General features: G+C 44.7%; 1 protein-coding gene across 2 annotated transcripts in view; it reads right to left on the reverse strand.

Moving 5' to 3' along the window:
• Window positions 1-24,415, reverse strand: part of CAPN6 (calpain 6) — a 56,702-nt gene that overhangs the window by 7,254 nt on the left and 25,033 nt on the right. For both annotated transcript variants that reach the window (XR_005630091.1, XM_039731243.1), the window contains exons 4-13: window positions 20,057-20,188; window positions 19,030-19,238; window positions 18,475-18,667; window positions 14,013-14,206; window positions 12,375-12,452; window positions 11,023-11,218; window positions 7,669-7,791; window positions 5,521-5,723; window positions 4,682-4,803; window positions 595-731 (exon numbers count right to left, since the gene is read on the reverse strand). Coding sequence is in view for 1 of the 2 variants with exons in the window: in XM_039731243.1 (XP_039587177.1) it covers window positions 595-731; window positions 4,682-4,803; window positions 5,521-5,723; window positions 7,669-7,791; window positions 11,023-11,218; window positions 12,375-12,452; window positions 14,013-14,206; window positions 18,475-18,667; window positions 19,030-19,238; window positions 20,057-20,188 (1,587 nt within the window). In the remaining variant the exon portion in view is untranslated. The remainder of the gene's footprint in view (window positions 1-594; window positions 732-4,681; window positions 4,804-5,520; window positions 5,724-7,668; window positions 7,792-11,022; window positions 11,219-12,374; window positions 12,453-14,012; window positions 14,207-18,474; window positions 18,668-19,029; window positions 19,239-20,056; window positions 20,189-24,415) is intronic.

The following is a 24,415-nucleotide window of genomic DNA, read 5'->3' on the forward strand; positions in this document are numbered from 1 at the left end:
CAATGCCAAGCTCTTATTTCTCCAGCTAGTGCTGAGGTAAACAGTGAGGTCTAGTTCTCACAGGACTAGGATTCAGGGTAGAAAACTTCCTTTCAAACACTGACTCTGGACAGCACTTGGCTTTTCCTTGTCTCTGTTTCATCAGATACCACATGGGGCAAAAGGAATTCTGTAAATTCCTTCAAAGCCTTGGAATGAAATATTCCTTGGAATGAACTATGCCTTGTGATCCCCAAGTGCCATCAGCTGGTGTTTGTGGAGCAGAAGCAGCAGCAGCCCTGAGTGGCCAGCTGCCTGCTGAGGTTCTGCATGGCGCAGGATTCCTCCAGACCCAAGCTGCCACCACCTGCAACTGTGGCTGCTTTGACAGTGCCAAGTGCCTCCTGCAAACTGACATCAGCAACCTGGGCTGGTGAGTTTTGTTTCCCAGGGAAAAGGCTGGCGTTGGTGTTCAGGGGCAGAGACCAGCAAGGGGAGCAGAGGTTCTCACTCTTCTCTCCTGGGTCACACGAAGGAACAGTTGGCCCAGTGAAGCCCAGGGCTGCTGCTGTGCTGCCCTCCCTGCCCTGAGCAGCTGCCCTGGGGCTGTCTCACCTGGATGGTGACAGGACTGTCGATGCCCTTCCTGTAGAAGATCACCTGGGTGTTGAAGACGGGGCTGGTGGTGTCGTGCTGCACCGGGGAGCGCCGGCTTTGGTTCTCACACTTGATGAGCACGTAGGGATCTGCTCCTGGAACACAGTCAGCAGCACAGCTCTGGGCACACAGAATGGCAGCTGAGAGCTGCCCAAAAACCCAGCAGAGACAATCCCCTCCTGTCCCTGGCAGCACCACAGGACAGGGCACCAGAGCACATCACAGCCACTGCTCCCCATCCAGGTGAAAACACAGAATCCTGGAATGGTTTGGGTTGGGAGGGACCTTAAAGGTCATCCAGTTCCACCCCCTGCCATGGGCAGGGACACCTTCCACTGTCCCAGGCTGCTCCAAGCCCTGTCCAACCTGACCTTGGACACTTCCAGGGATGCAGGGGCAGCCCCAGCTTCTTGGGCACCCTGTGACAAGGCCTGCCCACCCTCACAGGGAACAATTTCTACCAAACATCCAATTGAACCCTCATACGTGACCCCCTGCCATTGTTCAACATTCTATAAATGCCTTGAGCATTTTTATTTCTTATTAAAGTTGATATTCTCTTTCCTTTACAATAAGGAGTGAGATCCATTTTGAAAACATCAAACACATTCAAATAGAATGGGCCATTCCATCTTCTAATTAACCTTTAATTAAAGGCAATACCACGTTTTGTATTTCAACACAACTCTGTCCATTTCTGTTGTGACATTTCTGATTCTGTTAATGACAGAATTTTTTCCCCACACCTCGCAACTTCTTAGATATAAATTTCAAATAAACCCAGGGTATCTGTAAGCAGGCTTGTGAGAGTTTCTAACACACTTCTTTTCACCATCTACTTGAAAATACCACTACAGCCAGAAGGCCAAAGGCAATACCATGTTTTCATTTCAACACAACTCTATCTATTTCTATGTTAATGACAGAATACCTTTTTTCCCCCCACACCTTGCAACTTCTTAGATAAAGATGTTAAATAAACCCAGAGTATGTGTAATAACTCATGAGAGTTTCTACCACACTTCTTTTCACCATCTACTTGAAAATACCACTACAGCCAGAAGGCAGCGCAATTCTAGGCAACTTTAGCTTAACAAACCATGCCCAGATGATTTCCCTCAAACTCATCACTCATTTACCAGACCAGGTACCAACACCTCGCATGAACAAAGCACATAACAGCTGCATCCAAGGCAGACACAGCCATTTCCATGTACAAAGCAGACAGATTTTTCCATATGTTGCTCCGTGGTTACACCTGGCCAGAGCTGTTTCCCTGTTTCCCTGACAATCCCCAGTTCCATGGCAGGTAGCAGGATATTGGCTTTTCTGATGGGCAATTGCCTTCCCTGTCACTGAACTGTGAATTCAGCTCTGGGGCACGGGGTGGCACCAGGCTGTGTCACCAGGGGTGGAAAAGCTGCCCTCTTTGCACAGCAGTTTGGAAAATGGATATGGATAAAACGGGGTCTGTCACCCCAATGGTGTTAACAGCTTTGTCGAGGGCAAAGGGCAGAGCAACACCTGATCATTAACAGTAATTAAGAGATAAAGAGCATAAGGAGGGGTGGGGAAAGGGCACAGAGCTAAAGAGGTGACAGGCACATCTGCTGGATGGATGAGGGAGAGTTAATGAGGGAACTGTCTAAGTGAAGGGAAAAGGAAAGAAAATATTTGAAGGAAACTTTCAAATTCTCAGCAAGACCTCTCAGAGGGAGGTAGAAGGAGGACATGTCACCACGATATTTTCTGAAAAATCCCTTTGCCAGGATTTCTTCTCCTGGGAAGTTGAGAAGCCTCAGAGAAAAAAGTAAATAATAATTATATGATTCTCTTCTCCTGTGTTTGCTGCTTTGGAATGTGGCAGGGGCACGTTTCATTGGTTCCATGTGAATTGTTTTTACTTAATGACCAATCAAAACCAGCTGTGTCAGACTCTGAGAAGTCACAAGTTTTTATTATTCATTCTTTTCTAGCCTTCTGATGTATCCTTTTCTCTATAGTTTAGTATAGTTTTAGTAAATAATTTTTTAATATAATATAATAAAATAATAAATCAACATTCTGAAACATGGAGTCAGATTCATCTCTTCCCTCGTCCTGGGACCCTCACAACCACAACAGGGACACAAAATGTTCCTGTAGCCGTGATGCTCCAGAATGTTCTGACCCCGTGATGGCAGTGCTGGATGGGTCAGTTGTTTTAGGAAAACTGGCTCCAATTCCACAACAAAAGCAAGCAGTGGGAGAGCACATGGGGGATCAGATGTTCTCAGCTGTGGATGGCCCAGTTCTGTGCCTGGTTTATTTACAGGACAAAGAAAAAACACCAAGGTCTGCTAGAGTGGAAAAGCAGTGTCCTGGAATTGGCCATGAGAAGGGAATGAAACCAGAGCTGCTGCTCAGGAAGCAGCTCTGGCAGTGGAAGGAGGGCTGGGTTCAGCTCTGGGGCACTCAAATGGCTCCAGCTCTGCCCTGAACCCCACAACAGCTCTCTCACCTCAGTCCTGGCCATGCTGCTGCTTTGGGAAGTTGTACAAAAGAACAGTGCAAAGGAAAAAGTTGGAATCTGTAAAAGCCAGAAACACCTGAACAGTGCTGGCATTTCTGAGGGTTAAAGAAATCTGTGCTCGGTAGTCTAAGGGTGAATTTTTGGGTTTTTGAGAACTGCACCTAGGATCTAACACCCACACCCTGCAGCACTGCACCAAAGCAAAAGGCTTTCTGGAAAACATTCCTGAGGGAATGCCAGCTGCAGTCCACTCCTCTACTGCTCTTCCCAGAACCTGGAGAGCTCTGACAGCCTCAGCCACTGGAAAAGGGCATGGCACAAACACCAGGTACAGCGCTGGGACACAAGCATTGCCCTGGCAACCACAGGTTGCCTCTGGCAGCTGAATTTCTGCTCTCAGGCTGCTCCCAAGGCACTTCCACTAAGGTTTCTCTGCTTCCAGGGCTGTCACACACCATGGATTTCAACACTCAGTTTATATTCTAAGTGATGAAAAACAATTCAATGTGCAAATCCAACATGGAATGTCAGCAGGAACAATTAAAGGTGCAAAAGGTGATTTTTTCCACAAAGAGAAACTCAGAGAAAAGGCCTGACAGACAGTAGTGAGAACCATTTTTAAAACAGGCTTGGGAATGAGTGACAGAAAATCCTCTAGCACAGAGTTTCCTCATCATCCTGCAGACCTGGCACTGTGCTTGGCTCACAGACAGCTGGATCCACTTCAGAACACACTGACTTGGAGAGAGGTGCTTCCACAAGGAGCAGCCAGGACTGAGTCTGGATTCATCCACTATTCCTGACAACAGCAAACCATCCGTTATTTTGTCCAGACAGAGCAATGGATCAAAGATAGCACCAAGGAGGAGCTTTCCAATAAACATTTAAAATAAAAATTAAATAATTTTCCTCTGGCCAGGAACAAAGCTCTGATAACAACCAGCATTGAGCTGTGAAAAATGAAGACCATCAGAGAGCAGGAGTAGAAAATGAAAAAGCATATGACAACTGGGCAAATTTCCTAATTAACTCAACATCAGGTGCTAAAAAGCCACTTTGGTGTCCTTCAGGACACTTCCTCTGACAGACACACAGTCATGTATAAAGCATTTAACCCCTGTTCTACTTTACCCAGCTGAAAATGATTGATTGAAAACCATGAAGTCCTTCCTGAAGTGCTCTAATGAGGTAAATGTAACACGCTACACGGGTCTGTGCCATTCAGCTGCCCCCTGGATATTTTCCATTTAGAAAATACACAGCCCTGACAAAAAACCTTACTAATCCCCACAATTAGCTCCTTAGGAGGGTCTGGCTACTCCTGCCCATCCTGGCCAGTTATGGACCTGCCCATAATTTGCTGTTGTGCATCCCCATATTCATCTGATCTCTCCATCTCTATTTATAGCAAGATGGAAAAACAAATCCCATAAATCCTGTTTGGATGATTTCTGATTGCTTGCATATCAACCCAAATCATCTTCAGAGGACTGAAAAGCCAATTCCACTCCTCCAGACTCCCTTTCCACTTACCTCCTGATCTGTCTTGTTTTTGCAAACCCTCTGCAGAGTGCACTTTGATTTGGGTGACGCTGCGTGGGTAGCCACAAAGGAGACTCCAACACGTCATTTTAGGCCTATCTGCCTTCAGCTCTCTGAAAAATCATGGAAAAGGCAACCTAAGCAAAGAATGCCAAGCAAACAATCAATGGTTGTGGAAATCTGGCATTTTTAGAACATGAGATTCATAGTTTTTCATCATCTGCTGTTTTTGAATTATGTGGTGCAGAAATGACAGATGTAAGAGATAAAAATAGAACAAAACAAAGTAAACAAATTTGTGTTATCTTTTGTGTGAAAGCAAAAGTGGTGGAAAAAACCCCAATTTTAAATAGTGGAAAATACTATCAAATCAAGAAATAAATGCAGTGGGCCTGATTCACGAAGCACTGGTTCTCCTCTTGCAGCAGCCACTGCTTTCAGAGGAGATGGCCACAGGAACAACAAATATCAGCTGTGGCCACAAGCACCAGTGCTCCGTGTCCTGACCTGGGACTGGGAGCCACTACAAGAACTGCACTAAAAAAGCCAAAAGACTCAAAATGAATCATCCAAGATGTCCCCAAGTAAACATTTCCTGACCGTGCACAAACCTGGATATTCTCAGAGGTGCTCCTGACCAAGATGTCCCCAAGTAAACATTTCCTGACCGTGCACAAACCTGGATATTCTCAGAGATGCTCCTGATGTCTCCAGGGCCCAGTTCTGGAGCCACATGAGCCAGGGAGCTGGAGGACAACCTGCCAAGCCCTTCCACGGAGCTGCAGCCTGTGGGCTAAGGAGGATCTCCTGCAGCTGTGAGTGGCACCCACCTGAGTTTTGAGGGCACATCTGTGTAGAGCCTGAGGATGAATTTTGTGGGGACCCCTGGCATGTAGGTGGTTGGGACCAGGACGTAGCGGCCCTGCTGCAGGGTCCTCCTCAGGAACACGCTGCGGGTGTTGGAGTAGGGAGACGTGGCCACTCTCTCCTGCACCGTGAGCTTGTGCAGCCTGTACCTCCTGTTGTCCTCCACCTGCAGCACGAGAGGGGTCAGGGACAGCAGGGCTAAGGGCAGGGCTCTCCCTGGGCACCACGCAGCTTCTCACCCAACAAGGCAAATAGTTTGGCAAGTGTTTTCTCATCCAGTTCAGCTGTGGCAGGTGAAAGTTTGGGGCTGGCAAAGACAGGAGCCCACCGACAGAGATGATGTGATGCCACTGCAGAGCTTGGAACACTTCCAGAGATGGACACACAGCCCAAGGACTGCACCTGCTCAGACAAGGCTGAGATCCCGTGGAAGAGGTTTTACAGTGAGTTCAGTGAGCCAGAGGGAAGTTTGAGAAGAGGATCCATGTTCACTCCTGAAAGAATTTTCTACCAAGGTTGTTGACATAGAAACCAGGAAAGAAGGATAAGAAGAGAAACCTGCAACTGCCTGTTCCAATGAGCACTTTGTCTTTCCTGACCAATGACTAAAGTGTAAACGAATGAGTTTTGTAAGAATGTACAAAAAGCATGCAAGCTATAAAAAAAACAACAGTTTGAAGCCTTCTGAAAATGGAGTGTTGCTTTGTATTGTGACCATCTCAACTAGAACAAGATCCCTCTGCCTCCCTTCTGTAGCCTTTCACAGCAGGCTCCCAATCCAGATGCACACAGCTGGATTTTCCTTGCCCTTTCCCGAATACAAAAGCCACAGAATAACCAAGCATGTTTTGTTCTAAGCCTTGAAGTCATGCTTAACTCTTAACATCCCCTCCAGGGCTCTGGTATTGCCAGAGCACAGTTTAAATCTAAACCTCTCTCTCAAGCAGTTCTTGAGGCAAAGCAGTCCTTCATTCTTTTCTGGCAGCTCTCTTCCCAAGGCCTTTAGTCATGCTAATGAGCCTGGTGTGTTAGAATATATCTAAAATAGGAAAATTATTGATCAGAAATAAAAATAGAGCACTGAAGCTCTTAGGAAGGTTTGGTGTTCTTTTTCAAGCCTTTCCAAATTACAGGCATGAACAAGGGAAATTATTCTGCTTTCTGCAACACTTTTCAATATATGTGGTTAACAGGTGATTGGAAAATGAGTAGGTGTGATGCAGATGTCAGCAGATCTAACCAACTGTTAAAAATTGACCTTTTTTTAAGGGTAGGGCCATAGATTTAATGCAGTCCCAGGAGCTGTAGCAACAGATGACAGGATTATCCCAATCCTCAGTGAAAAAGCAGAAAAAATGCTGTTTCTTTGCTTCCCTCCTCTGAGTTTGAGTGTTTTCATTTTACTCAATTTGCCTTGAGAGTGCAATTAAATTACCTTTTGGGATCCCTGTGGTTCCTTTTCCCATATATTCATTTCCTGCTCACCACTCCAGCTTTAGAAAAGACTTTTTTTCTAAGTGGCAACAGAAAAACTGCAGACTTCTCAACCTCATTCTTCTAGCTGTATTTTCTGGTGAAATGGAGGCAGAAGAAGGAGAAAAACCCCCCATGTTTTAAGTATTAATATAATTTTGCCTTTCTCTAGAAAGTTTTGGGGTAGGAAAAACACTCAAAATTCTTTTGCAAGGAGTGAAAATTATTTATTTCAAATAAATGAAATTTATTCGAATAGAGTTTGAGCTGAGCTAAAATCAGTTGCGTTCCCGTGGCCTGAGTGCAGTGCACACACAAAGTCTGAGCACAGAGCCAGACCCCAGAACAATCCTGGTATATTATCTGAAAGATGAATTTTCAAAGTAGTACCTAAAAGAGTAAGTCCCCAGACTCCACAGACAGTAAGAGAAGTCTATACCTGAATTTGCACATGCTGGGAGAGAGAAGGGCAGGAAGGTGGGAAAGGGAGTAGGAATAGTTGAACAGATAAACTGATTTTTATCTAGATTTATCTAACTAGAGATAGATCTCTATCTGCCAAAGATCTCACTGTCAGGGAGAAGCAGGACTGAGCAAACTGGACAAGCTCTGCACCAGGAGCACAGCTGGCTGCCTACCTTGAGGATTTCAAAGCCAATTGTGATGTTGTCTCCTTTCCCTTCTTTCTTGTACTTGCGGCGATCCTCCTGCTGTAAGGACACCAGCACTTTGTCCTGGGCCTTCTTTACATCAAAGAGGTACTGGGAGGAGAGAGGAGAGGGAAGAGCTGTTGGAATTTTACCCTTGGGAGGCTGAGGGTAAAGCCATCACCAAGGAAATGTGTTGTCTTAGGTTGGAAATGGGGCTGTGTGTTCTATTTCCATCTGTCAGAGCTGGGATGTGCATACAAAGGAGACAAATGGAAAATACCTTTGAGGGAGGAAGGAGAGCTCTCCATGGAGCAGACATTCCCAGCAATTCACAGCTGGAAAATGAATGCTAGTAATAATGAGCTTAAAATCAAAAGTATCACGTAAATAAAAGGTATTGATGAAAATGGTTATCTTAGTGGTAGGACATGGGGAATGACCTTAAGGTGAAGCAAGACAGGTTTAGACTGGATGTTAGGAAAAATTTTTTTCCTAAAGGAGGGTGGGCAGGCCCTGGCACAGGTTTCCCAGAGCAGCTGTGGCTGCCCCTGGATCCTGGCAGTGCCCAAGGCCAGGTTGGACAGGGCTTGGAGCAGCCTGGGACAGTGGGAGCTGTCCCTGTGGCAGGGGATGGATTGAGGATTGAGATGAGCTTTAAGGTCCCTGCCAACCCAAACCATTTCACGACTCTGATTCTGTGAACTCACATAAAAGACAGCCTGGGACAAAGCTACAAAATAACTGGAGTCAGCAGGAGGATGCCTCACTTGAAAGCAAAAGACAAAAGATGAAGTTTTACTTAGCTATAAATCAGGAATGAGATTAAAAAAATAAACCAACAGACTCCACAGGGGGTCTTAGATAATTTTTGATTCTCCTTTTAACTAGACAGTGCCTATAAATTTCAAAAATATTTATATAGGAGCTGCAAATGAAGGAATCTTTCAAATCTTTTTTAAAAGGCACTTTGTTCTGCATCTACCGTTCCTATTTAATGTGAGAATGACAGTAATGCTAATTTTGGACTTCTCAGTTTTCCTGAATACCCAGTTAAAAACAGCTAAGAAAGACTCCTGCACCTCTACCACACAAATATTTTATCCACACTATTTACAGTAAACTTCAGTCAACTTGGGTTTAAGACAAATCAAAGGAATTTATCTCAAGTTTAAGCAGCAGTTCTCATCTTACTAAATCTGACTTGAACAGTTACATTAATAAAAATCACTACCCGACCAGTTCATAAGTATGAACAAAAGAAGGTCAGACAGGTGTTTCTTTATATGACAAGGAATTTAATTTGTTCATTATTAGAGACTCCTTTAAATTTTGCTTTGTGCATGCAAAGGGCAAATCTGAATTGTCAGGACCAGAGGAGGGAAGAGGACATTATTTACCCCAAGTTTGGATAGATACTGCACTCTCCCATCCTCAAAGGCATTTAAACATGAAGAAAATAAATAGAAACGTAAACCTGCAGCAGTGCACAGCTGGGTACCATGTGCACCACATGTTCTGATTTAAGCAGAAATTCCCTGGCAGTGTGGAGAGGAACATCATCATTGGTTCAACTCTATCCTCCCTTTTCCTTTGGCTGCTGCTGCAAAACAAATTACTGAGCTTTGCTCTGAGGTAGATTTTGAGATTGCCTTGGCTACAGAACCATCCACATCCCTCTGCCTTGCAGCTCTGCTGAACAAGGCCCCATCCCAAGCTCTGATTTGTGTTTTTATCACTTACTGCAGCAGAGAAAGCACAGGGCCCTGGGAGAGTCCCAGGGGTTGTAAGAGAACATAAAAAGTGAGATATAAAGATGCAGCAACACCCAGGAAGGCACATTTTAATTCTTGTCCTGTTGAGCCATACACAGGTTACCCCCTCAGGGTGCTCCAAGGCCATGGAGGGGTGGAAGGGCAACAAGTGGAACCAGGAAAGTTCTCCTGGTCTGGTGACAGCTCTGCAGCTGTGACCTTCTCCTGATGGCACCTCAGCTGTCCAATGGGTAATGATCTAGAAGTCAGCAGGTGATTCTAGAATACACAAATACTTGGCTGAAATCGCCTTATCAAGGAACTGGAAGTGTGACAATCCCTCTCTGCACAGATAAACCTCACAGGAGGCCTCAGTGCCAGGAGAACAGAGAGATGATCTCTAGATTATGGTGGGGTGTGCCACAGTAACCTGTAATGGCCCTAAGATAACAAAAATGTGTTCCAGCACTGCTACTAAGAGCCTTTTAATCAGCTGGCCCAGAGATAACACTGGAATGCCACATCAGCATTGCACCCAGCTGGAACTGTGCATTTTGTTCTCTGTGACAGCTAAACACTTACAAATGAGACCAGACAAGGCTTGGAACACATCCAGAATCCCACAGGGCAATACCTGAATTACATCACCTGCTGGAAGTGAGGCTCTGACAGAAGGCAGAGCAGTGAAGAACTGCAGGATGAGCCGGGAACCTGAGATCTGATGTGAGCAGCAGGGCTGCACTGCTGCAGCATCCTGCTCTGAAAACACAGCCTGCAGGCAGAAACCTCCCTTGCAAGTGCAGAGAAGCAGATGCAAAAATATCTTTAATTAATCTGGACAGAAAGATCAATTATCAAAGTAGTAACTACCAGAGTAAGTGCCCAGACCCCACAGACAGTAACAGAAGTTGTATGTCTGAATTTGCATGTGCTGGGAGAGAGAGGGCAGGAAGGTGGGCAAGGGAGTAGGAATGGATGAACAGATAAACTGAACAGCTTGAAATGACCAGGTAGGATGAGAAAAGGAAAATTCTGTAATGCTGATGAGAGGGTGAGCTTGGGGAAGAGATCAGGTACTTCCAGAATCTCACAGTAATGCCAAGGGATACTAACTAAATACAGTGGATCAAATACCTGAGCTGTTTAAGGGGGTTAAGTGAGTTCTGTCATTAGAAAAATCAGAAAATTGCTGCCTTTGTATGACTGGGAAAATGGAAGAAGTCCAGGCAGGACACCAGTAATTCTGTTGTGTGTGTGACTCACCAGCTCCAAGCACGATCAGTCCTAAATAAATATACAAACCATTCTGAGGAATTGCACCGAAATCATCAAACATGCAGTACACAGCACACTCTCAGGACAATGAGATTTTTGTCTAGTAGTCACCATCAACTCCTAAACAGGGGGGACACTTCAGGAGCCCCAGCTAAAGTGGGTACACTTCAATACCTCACAGAACTTCCCACCTGGGGGTTCTGCAGGAAGGTCTCGTTATCAAACACCTCACAAACACACAGGGGTTCCCACCTGGGGGTTCTGCAGGAAGGTCTCTCTGTTATCAAACACCCCACAAACACACAGGGGTTCCTACCTGGGGGTTCTGCAGGAAGGTCTCTCTGTTATCAAAGCAGCCCCCAGCTCGGTTCAGCAGGGGCTCTGGATGCTTTGCCCAAGCCCCATACATCATTTCCTTCTCCCAGGTCTTGTGGAGGCTGAAGCAGGAGGTGTTCACAGTCCTGCAGATGTCCACATCCGTGAAATTCTTACACCAGTCCTCAAACGTCATCCTGTTCCAGGGAACACCAGGAGAATAATGGTTTGTTTAAAAATAAACAGTGATATTCACATAAAGAATCAAAACAAAACACAAAATCTTCCAGTAATTTGAAGAGGAGACATTGCTCAGCTGTCCAGGGGACAAAGTGATTCACTGGAAAGCTTTCCATGTGGAAATACTGGTGAAACCACAATCACAGAGTTTTAATTCAGAGCAGCATCACTCAGTGTGCTTGGTCAGACCAGGATCTGTCCTGTTGCATCTCCTAAGCCTAAAGGACTGCTTGAACCTCCCAGGCTGGATTTGATAACACATTTTACAAAGGCCAAAGAGATCACCTGCAATTAAAGCAGAATCCACTCATTATTACAGTCCTTATTGTCACATCTGTCCCTGAGCAGGACTCCAACCTCTGCACTCTGGACAGAGCTTTTCTTTGACCTCATCTCACCTGTGCCTGCTAAAGGAAGGGGCTGGACTGCAGAGCCACTGAAAACCAGCTTGGCTCTTTGAATTACCACCATGGCCTGGCTTATTCATGGCCCAGAGCCAAACCCTGCAGCTGCCAGTCCTGACAAAGCCAACAGAACTATTTCCACTCTGAGCCCTGCCAGCTCACTTGATGCAATATTGATCATCTCCTGAAGGACCTGCTGGGCTAAGGATCCAAGCTTTAAGCAAGGTCAAAATTAATAGAGCTCTAGACGTTGTATAGAGAATGAACACTTGGAAAGCACCAACAAATACTGGATGCAACTCTATTTTTAGATGCCTCAGCCAGGGCTGAGCTACAGACAGGCACAGTACTCAGTAAACAGGGTGTGAAATGCACATGGTACTTCCTCAGATATTTTTGCCCATTTCAAAATTTAACTGGTCTAAACAGTGTTCAATATTGGGCATTGTGTCATGTAAATCAGCACATTTTCTCCTGGTTTTTGAAAGATTATTCTAAATATAGACAATAGATTCTGAGAGCTACTGATTTTGTTCTACTAGCTTGAAATCCATTTTTATTATTCTTCCCTGTCATCCCTTGGGAGCTTGAAAGAAACAGACCTTGGGATAACTTTATCCATCTGTTTTTGAAGCTGTTAATTGGCAGATTAATGACAGTTACTCAGTGTAGCCAGTGTCTCCAAACCCTTCTCATCACTCCCACTCACCAGAACTCTCCATCGTTCTCAACTGTGAGCCCCAAATTCTTGCGCTCAGAATCGCTGACTTTCTTCCACTCTTCAGAACTAAGAGGAAATTATTTTAAAAAAAGAGAAAAAAAATCAAAACAATAAAGATGATTAATAACTTAAAATAAAAACTCTCACCTAGAAAAAAAAATTGAAGTAAAAATCTCTCCTGGTCCATGGTTTTAAAAAGAATATCAGAGTACTAAAAGGGCAAATGATATTGATGAAAGTGTGAGGCTTTCAGGAGGAATTTTAAAACATGAATTGATTTGAAAGCTACTGAAAAAGAAAGAGATTAATAGGAAATAGGCTCAACTAGAGCAGAACTTTATTGATTTCCTTTGTCACACCCTCCATTAGGACTCTTAAACACTTAAACAGCTGGTTTCCAAGGTCACAGGAGATTGACTCCACTCCCTGAAGGCCCCTCAAATGAAACCTGGTTTTCCTCCTCGGGAGATTATTGAATGCTTCACTTAGACCAGAATATTCTCTTTGTCTTTTAATCACCTTAATAAAACAGGCCTGAGGTCTGAGATTTCCCCGGGGGCCTTTGAGAAGAAACTGCTGGAGCCTGAGCAGAGTGTCCACTCTGCAGAGGGATATTCCAGTGCACAGACCCTTCAGGCACACAGAGCCTGAATTCAGCCTCCTGCTGAAACCCAAACCAGACCCCGTTCCTGCTGGGGTACACCAGACAAACAGAGCCACAACTCCCCCCTGCCCCTCCAAAAGCACTGGAGGCTAAAGCTGAAGGAGGCTGGAAGGAGGGAAGAGAGGCTGCTCACCCCAACAGCCATTTTCTTAACCTGTTTAGAAATTGTCAATTTAATTCTGTTAGACCAAAAACCATGGGCCACCATCAGAGTTCTCAGTGCTGGCGTGAGTGGCAGCTGTGCCAGGCTACTGGAGAACCCTAAGGGCTTCAGTTAAACAAGACACAGCAGCTCTTTTGTGCATTCTCTGCATTTCACCCAAACCAGACTCTCTGAAAGGAGTAGATTTTTGCTAGCTAAAGCATATATTATAAGAAATTAATATGCTGCTGTTAAGAACAGTGCAATGTTAAATACCAAATGCTAGCTGGTGAGCCCAGTGCTGAACTGTCACATATTTTTCATGTATAAATCACCCCTGATGGGAGACATCCCCTCCAGCAACCATGTCTCTTGCTGTGGAGGTACCTGCTAAATCCATGGGCGGGCCATGAGACAATTAATTAGAAAGTTAATTAGAAAGAAATCACAAATATGGCACTTTCACAGCATTTTTCACCAGCCACTTAAATTATCTACATGACTTTTGCCATCCCCAGCAGCTGGAAATGACAGGTGAGAAACTGAGTCACAGACACACTCAGTGGTTCTTGACTCCTGAGCTATTTTTCTTCCCATGTTCCAGTGGGCCAGAAGAATGATGTAAACAGTAAATAAGGTCCAGGGAGCCATAGACTCCTCCAGGACATGCTCATTTTCTCATTTCCATCAGAGGAAAATGGACAGAGATGCACAGAGGTCCAGCCATCTCTGAGCATGGGTGTGTGCCACCAGTGTTTACCCACAAATTGCAGTGCCCCAGCACTGCTTCACCCTTGGACACTGGGTTTGCAGCCCTTACCTGTCACTCCAGGCACCATGCCATTCTTTTTTGCCCCAGGGATTCCTCAGCCTGACCATGAAGAGCTTTTCTGCCTTGAAGGAGAACACCAGGCTCTCCCCGAGGCGCAGCTTCCTGATGGCAGTCACGGAGTAGGCATGGCCCACGATCAGCCCCATCTCTGTCTCTGCCTCACTGGGCCGGCCAGGGGACTCCTTGGGCATGAAAAACAACAATTAAACAGAAAGAACCCACATATGTGAGGAACCTGATGTGGTAGCAGCTCTCTGGCCACAGAGAGAAACAGACAACCTTTCAAGGCATCGTTCTGGGAAAGGCTGTGAGATCTGAGAAAAGAATGAGAAACAATTCTCACCTTCACTTGCTGCACCTGGCGTTGTGAACATGTGGAATGTGTTATGGACATTTGTTTACCAAAGGGTGGTTTCTTAATTAGCCAATGGTGATGGTGTTTTAACTAAAGCACTAATTAGGTCCACCTGTAGCAAACTAGGGTATAAAAGTATGGGTTTCTTAATAAAGAAATGATCAGCCTTCTGAAATACATGGAGTCTCTATCAATTATTACCCAGCCAGGGACCTGCTGTGCCGACAACCTGACAGCTCCATGTTCAAGGGGAAGGACAAGAAAAAATTGTTTTTCATTCTCTTCCTGAGTGATTTTACTGTGCATAATAATAACAGCACTGGGAATCAGAACTAGGGGCTCACTAGTGTGGTGTTGTTAGTGCCAGATAATTCCAGTGCCAGACAATGCCAGGGCACAGGGGAATCCTGTCTGCTGCAGCCAGTCTGTCTCCTCCTGGCCTCAGAGTTAGAGACAGGGCTGATGGAAAATCAGCCCTCCCAAAATCTTGGCATTTCTACCAAGTGGCCCTTCTGGACACTGATGGCTGTGCCCAGACTGGTGTCCTCACCTGGGCACTCATGAATTTAGCTGGTGATCCAATGGTTGTTCTTGTGTTGGAATAAATTAATAGGAAGAACTACTGGCAGTGAGTGAAAATGGGAGAGCACAAGTAAAAAAGCTTCCAAGCCATTTGTGTCCTGTACCTCACTCACTCCTGGCAGGGCTCTCTTACGTGGCAGAGGGAAGATCTGTAGGGTGCTTTAGGAACTGGGTTTGCTCATCATAAACTCCACTAAGAATCCCAGTTTCCAGCAGTGATCAGGCTGTCCCTATACTGTCCTGTTGGATGACCTGGGCCTGATCAGATGCTGATCTAAGAATACATAAAAGTAGTCAAGCCCTGAAAAAGAGTGCAATTTCATTTAAGGCATCCAAATCTCCTGATCTAAACCCAGAAAAGCAGCACCATACAAAGATGTTGGAGTTGTTTTGATGGTCCTGGATCCAGATTCTCCTCACCTTGACAGAATCCAGCCAAGCCATCCTTGAGTCTCTCTCATCTATCACCCACAGGGCCTGGAAACACATTCCCTTGGACATCAAGGAAGGAAGATTTGACTCAGTGCAGATCATTGTGTGTAACCTTGTAATTACCTAATTAATGTTCAATCAAGCTTTGGCTGGGGTGGAGAGAGCAAGAGGTATGGCCTCTTGGTGTTACTAATGCAAATATTTAAATATAAATACATTTTTATCATTGCACATTAACATATTAGTATAAATATATGAATATTTAAATATAAATAAGGACTCACCACAGGTATTAAATGCACACAGTATTTCCTCAGATATTTTTACCCATTTCAAAATTTAACTGGTCTAAACAGACAAGGTCCTTGTCCTAAGGCAAATGTTGCACTGATACAACAGTGCTCAGTCCCCAAAGGTAAGAAATCACATTAAAAAAAAAAAAGGGAGCGGGGGAAAGGAGAAATTCCTATCAAATTGGAACTGACAGATGGGCTGGCAACTGTGAGAGTGTCACCAAGGCCTCTGTGCCTCTCGCTGACAGCAGCTCCCATGGAATCAGCTCAAGTGCTCCCCAGCCTGGCTGACATCCCCCTGGCTCTGGGCTCCCCCAGTGTAACACTTTCACTGGCATTTTTCACAACTAACAGCAAACAAAGAGTCCTTGACAGCACAGGAGTCTGTAACTTCTCCTGCTGCCTTTATCACCCCCAGGCTTTCCTCACTGCTGGCCTTTCCCACCTCATTCTGAAGATACTTATTTATTTCTTTATTCAAATGAGATATTGGAGCATTTCCTGTCTGTTCAGATTTCCAAATGGTGATGCTCAGGGCCATTCTGTAATCCAAGGCAAATGATGACATGTTTGTAAGGCAGCAATGAAGCCACTTGAGTATTAAATATTCTACACCTAGCAAGCTCCACTGGGTGTAAATTACATCAAAACATGACAAATGCAGGCAAACTTAGAAATGGCCTCTCTGTTATCAATGTTTAGAAGCATTTGTGTTCAATTTGGAAGGCAGAAACATAATGCCAGGAATCAGTGAAAGCATTACAACTGCCTAATGAATTGCTTTTTAAAATACAGCTCCCTGTACTGAGTCAATCAGCTCAGCAAATTCTTGTTAAGAAACAGAAGTGCTCTAGCATTTGGGAGCAGCCCATCATTCTGGAAACAGTGTCTGCAGTAACAATTCACACCAGGCACTCTGCTCTGCCAGCCTGCTCTGGGCAAATCAGATGGAATTCTTGCAAATACAAATTCAGGCCTTATGAAAAAAAGGTAAAACAGAACCCAAAGACCTTGAAGCTTTTGTTTCTGAGCTGTTTCCTGATGTTGCTGGAAGACACAGTCCCTGTTCTATCTCAGGGTGGAGTTTGTGTCCCTGAAGGTACCAGGTGTATCAAATTCAGGGTGCCCCCAACGTGAGGAATGACTGGCATCTGACTCCATGATTCAGAAGGCTGAGAAATTGCTTTATTAAAACTATACTATATCACATTAATACTATATTGTAACTGCACTAAAGAGATACTAAAGAAAAACCCATGACTGTCTGAGACAGCCAGGACACAGCTTAGAGCCAATTGGCCAAGGAATGAAAACAATCTCAGCAGAATCCAACTGACAAATCACTTCATGTGAACAATCTTCCTAACACATTCCACATGTGCCAAACAACAGAAGCAGAGAATAGAGATAAGGATTGTCTTATCTTCTCCTCTCTGTGCTTCTCACTGCCTTCCCAGGAAAAATCCTGTGTGGATTTGTGAATGTGGAAAATCCTGTGTGGATTTGGGAAAGCTTGTGCCTGCTGCTTTCTGTGAAGAGAGCTAAGGCCATATCAGGTGTTCCTCTTTGGTGCCTGATGCAGGACCATGCATGGCCAGGGCCAGATCAGCAGGTAACATTCTGAGGAACCCCAAAACCAGCTGATTTTCTGCTGTTCTTGACAATCCCACAACTCTCTTCATACTCAGAGGAATTTCTGAATGAGTCATCCTCATTCACAGACACGGAAATTAAAGCAAAATATTTAGGTGATTTAAGTAAGATCAGCCTTAGCTAAGGCCTTAAACTGAAGCAGGGGCCATGGGAGGAAGGTGCTGAAGTGCACTTGGATGCCAACCCTGCAGCTCCTAGAAAATGATCCTTTTTCTGTGGGCTGCTGGGTTAATGATTCACAATAAGTAACTTAAAAAAAAAAACATTTAAAAGCAACTTTTAAGGAAATATTCAGGTGCCATTGCAGTTTGTTAGCCCTTCACATGATAACAGCTGTGGACAAGGTGAGGATTTCTGCACTATCCAGCCAGGGCCTGACACTGCAGACTTAGAAGGGGAGTTCAGTCCAGCTGTCAATGGTTTGCCTCCTGTGGCCAGGGGCTGGGCCATAGGTCCTTTGTGAAGCATAAAACATCCTTTGGGAGCTGTTATTCATCCATCTTCTAGCACAGGACTGGAGAGGGGTAAATCTTCCTCAGAAACCATCCCCTCTCTACTGACTACAGGAACTTCAGGGCCATGGGCTCCTCATGTGGGCACTGAGCCCCACATGAGCCAGCACAGGCAAGCTCTGCAGGTTAATGCCAGCAGGGAGATTATTCCATATATTGACTGTATTGAATATATTCTATATCTAATAGCATTGCCTGAGTAGCCAGGTGAGTTCAGCCTTTCAGCTCAGCTCCACTGTTACCCTGGGCTGCAGTGGCACAACCAAAGTCAAGAAGTCTCAGCAGCTCTGTGCCAGAGCTGTTTTCTCTAAAGAGATTTCTCTAAGAAATAAAGCAGTTGAATGCTGCTATCTGCTGTGCAAATTAGGGTGGATTTACCTCAGGTCAATTCACAGCTGTGATCATTCAGAAAAAAGAATTTCAGACACACAGTGAAGTGGCAGCACAAGCACTTGTGATTGTATTTAGTGGCTCCTGAAGCTGGAAGCACTTGTTAGATTTCTCCATACAAAGCTTTTCCAAACATGCAAAGGAATTGCAAACATGCAATATCCTAATAAAGGTATTTCTTCCAGTATATTTTCATTGAAATAAACCCTAAAAATCCAGCTCTCTATACTCACTGAAATGGAGCAGCTGATGAACCCTCCTCTTTTATGCACTTTCATCAAGTCTTCAAACAGCTTCATCTGCTCAGGAATAGCCTCACCATATTTGCCCTCTTCCAAATTGATGGATTCTGCCACTGCTCCAGTGAAATCTACCAGGGCTTCTGCAGCACAGCCTCCATCCAGGGCTTGGTAGGATCCAGCCAGCCTGGGAGCAACACAGAACATTCTCTGTTTACAGGGGGCTGGAACAACTGCTCTAATTTGGCTTAAATGTAGGGAACATGTTTGTGTCTCACCAAGGAAAAAACAGAACAGAACATAAAAGCCTGAGCAAACTGCAGATAAATTTTCCCTAGTTTCTAGGATCCTTAAGGATTTGGCCTGCTGAAGTAGACTGCAATGCAGTCATTTATGATTTTAATAGAGATTACAGAAGGAGTTTTCAGTCTTTTTTAGGTTCTCTTCCAGCAGCAAAACGAAAACCTATGGAAAGTCTGACAGAACTGAAAGACAAAACAGCCAAAGGGACAACACTGAGGAATACAACCACAAGGAACCAGCTCATACTTAGCATAAGCTTTCTCCAGCAGAGCACTCCAGAATTCATTTCTCACATTGGAACGGCAGTAGATGAGCTCCCCATGCTCAGTTGGCAGCAGATCATCCACCACCACCTCTGTCCACTCTCCAAAGCGCCAGAAGCGGAAACGGAAAATCCCAGCGTATTTCTTTGGGTTTTTGGGGTCCCACTCCTGCTCGTTATAGTCTGGAATCACCTGAGAAACCATGCAAGGGTGTGAAAAACACCAAATCATTTGTTTTTAGAATTTTAAAAGTTTAATAGTAATAAAATGGTTATAAAAATAGTAATATAATTACAGTAATAAAAATCTGGACAATTAGGATTAGGACAATATGAGACAATAAAAACAAAGAGTTACAGGCAGTCCAGGTACTTCTTTCTGGGCAAAATAAGCCCGAAAAAGGACACATGTTAACAGAGGATTAACCCTTAAAAACAACAGCCTGTTGCAAGTTCATACACCTTATACATGATGCATAAATTCCATTCAAACAAGGATTATGTCTGGTCAGTGTCAACTTCTTCCTCTGAACCCTGACGGCATCTTCAGGGCTGAGCAAGGCAGGAAGAAGTTAGTTTCTTCTGATAATGGAGCAATAAATTCTTTTTTGCTGAAAGATGTAGGTGTCCTGTGGCCGCTATACCTCATTCCTGTCTTTAAGAAAATATCCCACATACGTAGTTTCTCTTTTAACATTATGTTATAACCTAAAACTATATTTAACACACTACTTAAGAAAATTAATACGGCATAACTTTCTAACATAACACATATAATATTCATTTTAATATTTGCGAAAAGCCGATCATAAAATACTTCACAAAGGGGAAGTTCAGCAAGTGCACTGTGCTGAGGTTTATTCCCTGGGCAGACTGCCCTGGAACATGGCAAAGAAAGGAAAGATTTGAATCCACCAAAATTCACCCCTTGTTAGTTCTAGGGAGAAAAACAACCAAGGTTAGCTTGGTTTGTCAGATTTATCTCCTGCACCACACACAGCAATCACCCACCTGCTGCCAGAGGCTTTTCCTCAAAGCCAGGCAGGAGCACGCAGCCACAAACCAGCAGTTCCCCAGCTTGCCCTGGTGGAAGTCGTGGGAGCTCATTCCATCCACAAGCAGGTGGGGGTCTTCACAGAGGTCCTGGCAAAGCAAACCAGAGATTGCTGGAGACTCCACTCCCAAAATGACCACAGCATCCTTCCAGTCAAGAAAAGCAGCAGGAGTTGTTGCTGATGCTGCTGACACCTGAGGTCTGAGCTTCTCCTTGTCAAGCCTCTAAAGAGGGGAATGCTGCTTCAAGATTTTAGCATTTATATATTTCAATCCTGTGCTGCAATAGTGCATAACTCTACACTTCATACAAAGTGTTAATTACTGTCTTCACACTTTGGTCAGACAGAACAATCCCTCCGGGCCTGGAACCCAAGGAAAGCCTACCGCCTCAGGCCCTGAAAAGTATAAACAAAAGTGAATTGGGAAGAAGCAAACTGAGGCAATGTGACTTCATTATCTGAAGCTGTAACTGGGGAATGAACCTCTGATATGCAAATAGACCAAACTTATATCAGCCCAAAGAACTCGTGGCCATCGTGCATCTTGGGTGTAGCCAATGCGAGGCTCCTGTACTGCCCAAGGTGAACCTGCTAAAGGCCTTTAATAAATACACACTTTATTCTCTTAACTTTGTCCAGCCTCTGTTCTAGTAGCCACTCCAAGGCATCATCTTGACTGCCATTCCTTTGGCTGACACACTGGAAACCCTCCCTCACCAACAGCCTGGGTCACTGCAGTGCCCCCAACCCCTCAGCACCACAGCAGGAAGAGAACACTCTTTGTGCAGCACACTTTTCATTCTCTGGGTCTCATAACTCTCAGGATCCGGCTCCTTTAGAACTATTTGTCCCTCCTTTCCTGGCTCCATCTCTATCCACACGCAGATTCCCACCAAAGCATGGCTGGATCTTCCTGGGAGGTCTCCCTGCTCCTGCCTGGATTACCCCTTGCACTAAAGGGAGAAGTCTCCATTTCATGGACCATGGGAAAGCCACAGGGGTGCATTTTGCAGCAGTGGTGTGTTTGTCCCCACAAAATCCTTGGCAGAGGTGCCCTGCTGAATGGAGGGGGAGCCTCCCACCAAGACTTCAGCAGAAAGGAATGGGACCATCCCTAACTGCAGGGTTCAACCCAGTGACTGCTCCTGACACTCTCCTGTCAGTCACTGCTCTTCCTGCCTGGCTGAGAAGATGGCAGAGAAGGCGGTGGCAGGAAATTCTGCTCTTTCACAGTTTAATAACCCTAAATTTCAACACTGTGGAGATGATTCTGTATCCAAGCATTAGAAATGCAGAATAAATAACTCCACCTCATCTCAAAATGGCAGGAGAGCCCAGATTTCCTGCAGTCTGTCCTGTCTGCCATCAGCAGCAGAGGAAGGAGCTGTGCTCCTTACCTATGGATTCTCTCTGCCCTTTGATAATTAAAGATGATGATCCCAAAACAGCAGGACTGCAACCCAAGCATGGCTACAGACCACAGGCATCTATCCCTCTGATGTGACTCTGACAAACCAGTGCCAAATGAACCCTTTTCCAGAGGAAAGAGCCACCTCAGTGCTCAGCTGGTGGAGAAACGTGGGCTGGTTTAGCCAATGGCACCTGAAATCAGCTCACAGCATGGAATTCATAGAGCTGCAGCCATCCTCCTTAAGGAAATAATATTTTTGGCATGAGACTTTTATCATTAAATAACAGCTGACATTTTAAATGTCTTTTGGGAAACAAGCAACTGATCATTATATGACACTGCTCTCCTGTCAGGAATTCTCATGTGTCTGCACTTAGAGAAAACACAAAGCTTATTAAGAGACCTAAACAAAAATCTGAGTAACCAATGATGCCCAGGAGGAAAACTGAGCACGTACAAGACGCTCACCAGCATCATGGACAGATTCATGCAGCCTCCCTGGGTGCTCTGACATGGAATGGCACTTCAGAGATGTAAATCCTCCTAGCTGCAGGGGTGGACAGCAGTTGGCCCCTTGGCTTTCATGGTGGTAGCACACATCCCACATCCACGTGGGCCAGATTCCATTTTATATCCCATTTCCTGGCATCTCTGGCATTAATAATTTCTAGTTTGCTTTTCCTTTCAAAATGCTATTTTGTTTGAATAATAAATGAGGGATAAATGAAGCCATTGGGGTTAAAACTGTCCAAACTTTTCCGTCACTAGTAGAAGCCAAAACTTTAATTAGTTTTAGAAAGAAATTAAGCACTGCTGTGTATTATGAAGATCTTATTTGGTTTGTTTTGATAAGAATAACCACATTAAACTGCCATTTTTTAATTGAAGTGTGTCTTGCATCTCACAAAGTCCTCAGAGGAAAAACAGAGCAGCATGTGCCAACTGCCAAAATTTATGGATGAGATCAGCATTTGCTGAGTGCTGGGGTCCAAAGCAAACATGGAACAGCAGAGCTCAGAAACAGCACCTCCCTGCTCACACCAGAGCCACCAAATTCTCCAGGATCCTGCCTGATAAACCCTTTCTGGTTAAACCACCTAAGAACCCTGGAGTTCTGGGGCTAAAGAACAATGTAAGAAAATGCCACCAATTCTGTTTATTTTCTTAATTAATAAATTAATAAATTGGTGCCATTAATTATCTTGTCATTATAACAGCTTCTGTGGTGACTGTCACTGTGTGGCTCAGATGAGACACAACAGCACTGAGGCACAGCCTGGAGCTCATTTCAGCTCTTTGCTCTCTTCTGGGCTTTGTGATTTTCACCACTTATGCCGTACAGTAAATTCTTAGGAATACTTTTATCTATGTAAGTCACAATTCCCCCAATACAAGTTAGAAATGTGCTATTTCAATATATTATTCTGCAGTCCTTGTGAGGATCTTTAAGTGTTTTTGGTTGCCCCAAGCATGCAAAAAATAGAAATTTAAAAGAAAAAAAATATATAAAATATATATATTTTTCTACAATGCTCCCAGCAGTTAGGATATATAATGTTCCCAATTTAGGATTGTTGAGGATCAAGCCTCAAGCCAGTTATTATCAGAGGAATTACAAGGAGGAGACACTGACAGGAGATGTGATCCAGGCACTTCAGAAGTCCCAGTCCCTTCTCCCTCTTGCTGCCTAAGCACCCAAGCACTGGGGCTGGGAGCTCCACCAGAACCTCTTCACAGAATTCACAGAATCACCGGGTTGGAAGAGACCTTCAAGACCATCAAGTCCAACCCAGCCCCAACACCACAACTAAACCCTGGCACCCAGTGCCACATCCAGGCTTTGTTACACACACCCAGGGATGGGGACTGCACCACCTCCCCGGGCAGCCATTCCAGAACTTTATCACTCTTTCCATGAATTTTTTTTTCCTAATGTATTCCTCCTTTGCAGACACAATGGTTTAACCCCAATCCTTTTTCTCAGGATCATCTTGCATCATCCATGCTCTGAAGGACAGAGATATCCTCCCATTCCCAAGGAAACGTTTAAAGGCAGTTACAGGATCCTGCTACACACCATTAACATTAACAGCCACCCTATTTCTGACACAGCACCACAATAAAAGCAGTTGTTGCAGTATTTGTGCCTGCAGGGAGCATCCCAGATGCAGAACCCTCCCCAGTGGTCCCCTCACACACGTACACAGTGAAACAAGCACCATCTGCAGAGCTCTGCCTGGGCTGGCACGGGCTGGAATTCCGTGAGGTTGGTGGTTTCAGGGCCTCGTGGTTCTGCTGATGCTCTCCCTCATTGTCCCACCAGGCTTTCATTTGCATGACAGAAGTCTGGTTGTGTCACCTCCCATCCTTGCTGTGTAGTTGGAATATCTGACATTCAGACACTGATGCTCTGAGGAATAAAGTGGCTCACAGACCCCTTTTTTTTCTGTTTTTTAGTGGTCCCTTTATTTCTAACAGACCAACCTGGTCAACTGGCTTGCAATCCTATTCCAGTCTGGATCCTACAGAATTACCATACCTGCCTTCCTAGCCCTTCATCCAAGCAGTAATGAAAATTCTGATGGGGGAGATCCCTCTAGGACTCCAGCAACAGAGCTTGAGAGTACTCCAAGTAATTTATTTCACCAGCTATGCATCCCCATGAAAGAGTTTTGCAAAACAATGTGAACCATGGGAGACAACAGACACCCATTTCACTGGAGCCATGAAATGGTTTGTGTGTTGTTCTGCCACAATTCCCTAAAATTAAAAAAAAGAAAAATTAAAAAAGAAAGGAGGGGTTTTATTTCAGACCAGATGCACCACTGAAAGTACAGCAGGTAACTGATTGTGCACTGAGACATGCATTGACTCAGAGTAATTTAGCTAAAGAAGAAAATTCCC

This window comes from Passer montanus, unplaced genomic scaffold, assembly GCF_014805655.1.
Source record: "Passer montanus isolate IOZ18808 unplaced genomic scaffold, ASM1480565v1 scaffold76, whole genome shotgun sequence".
Taxonomy (NCBI): Eukaryota; Metazoa; Chordata; class Aves; order Passeriformes; family Passeridae; genus Passer; species Passer montanus.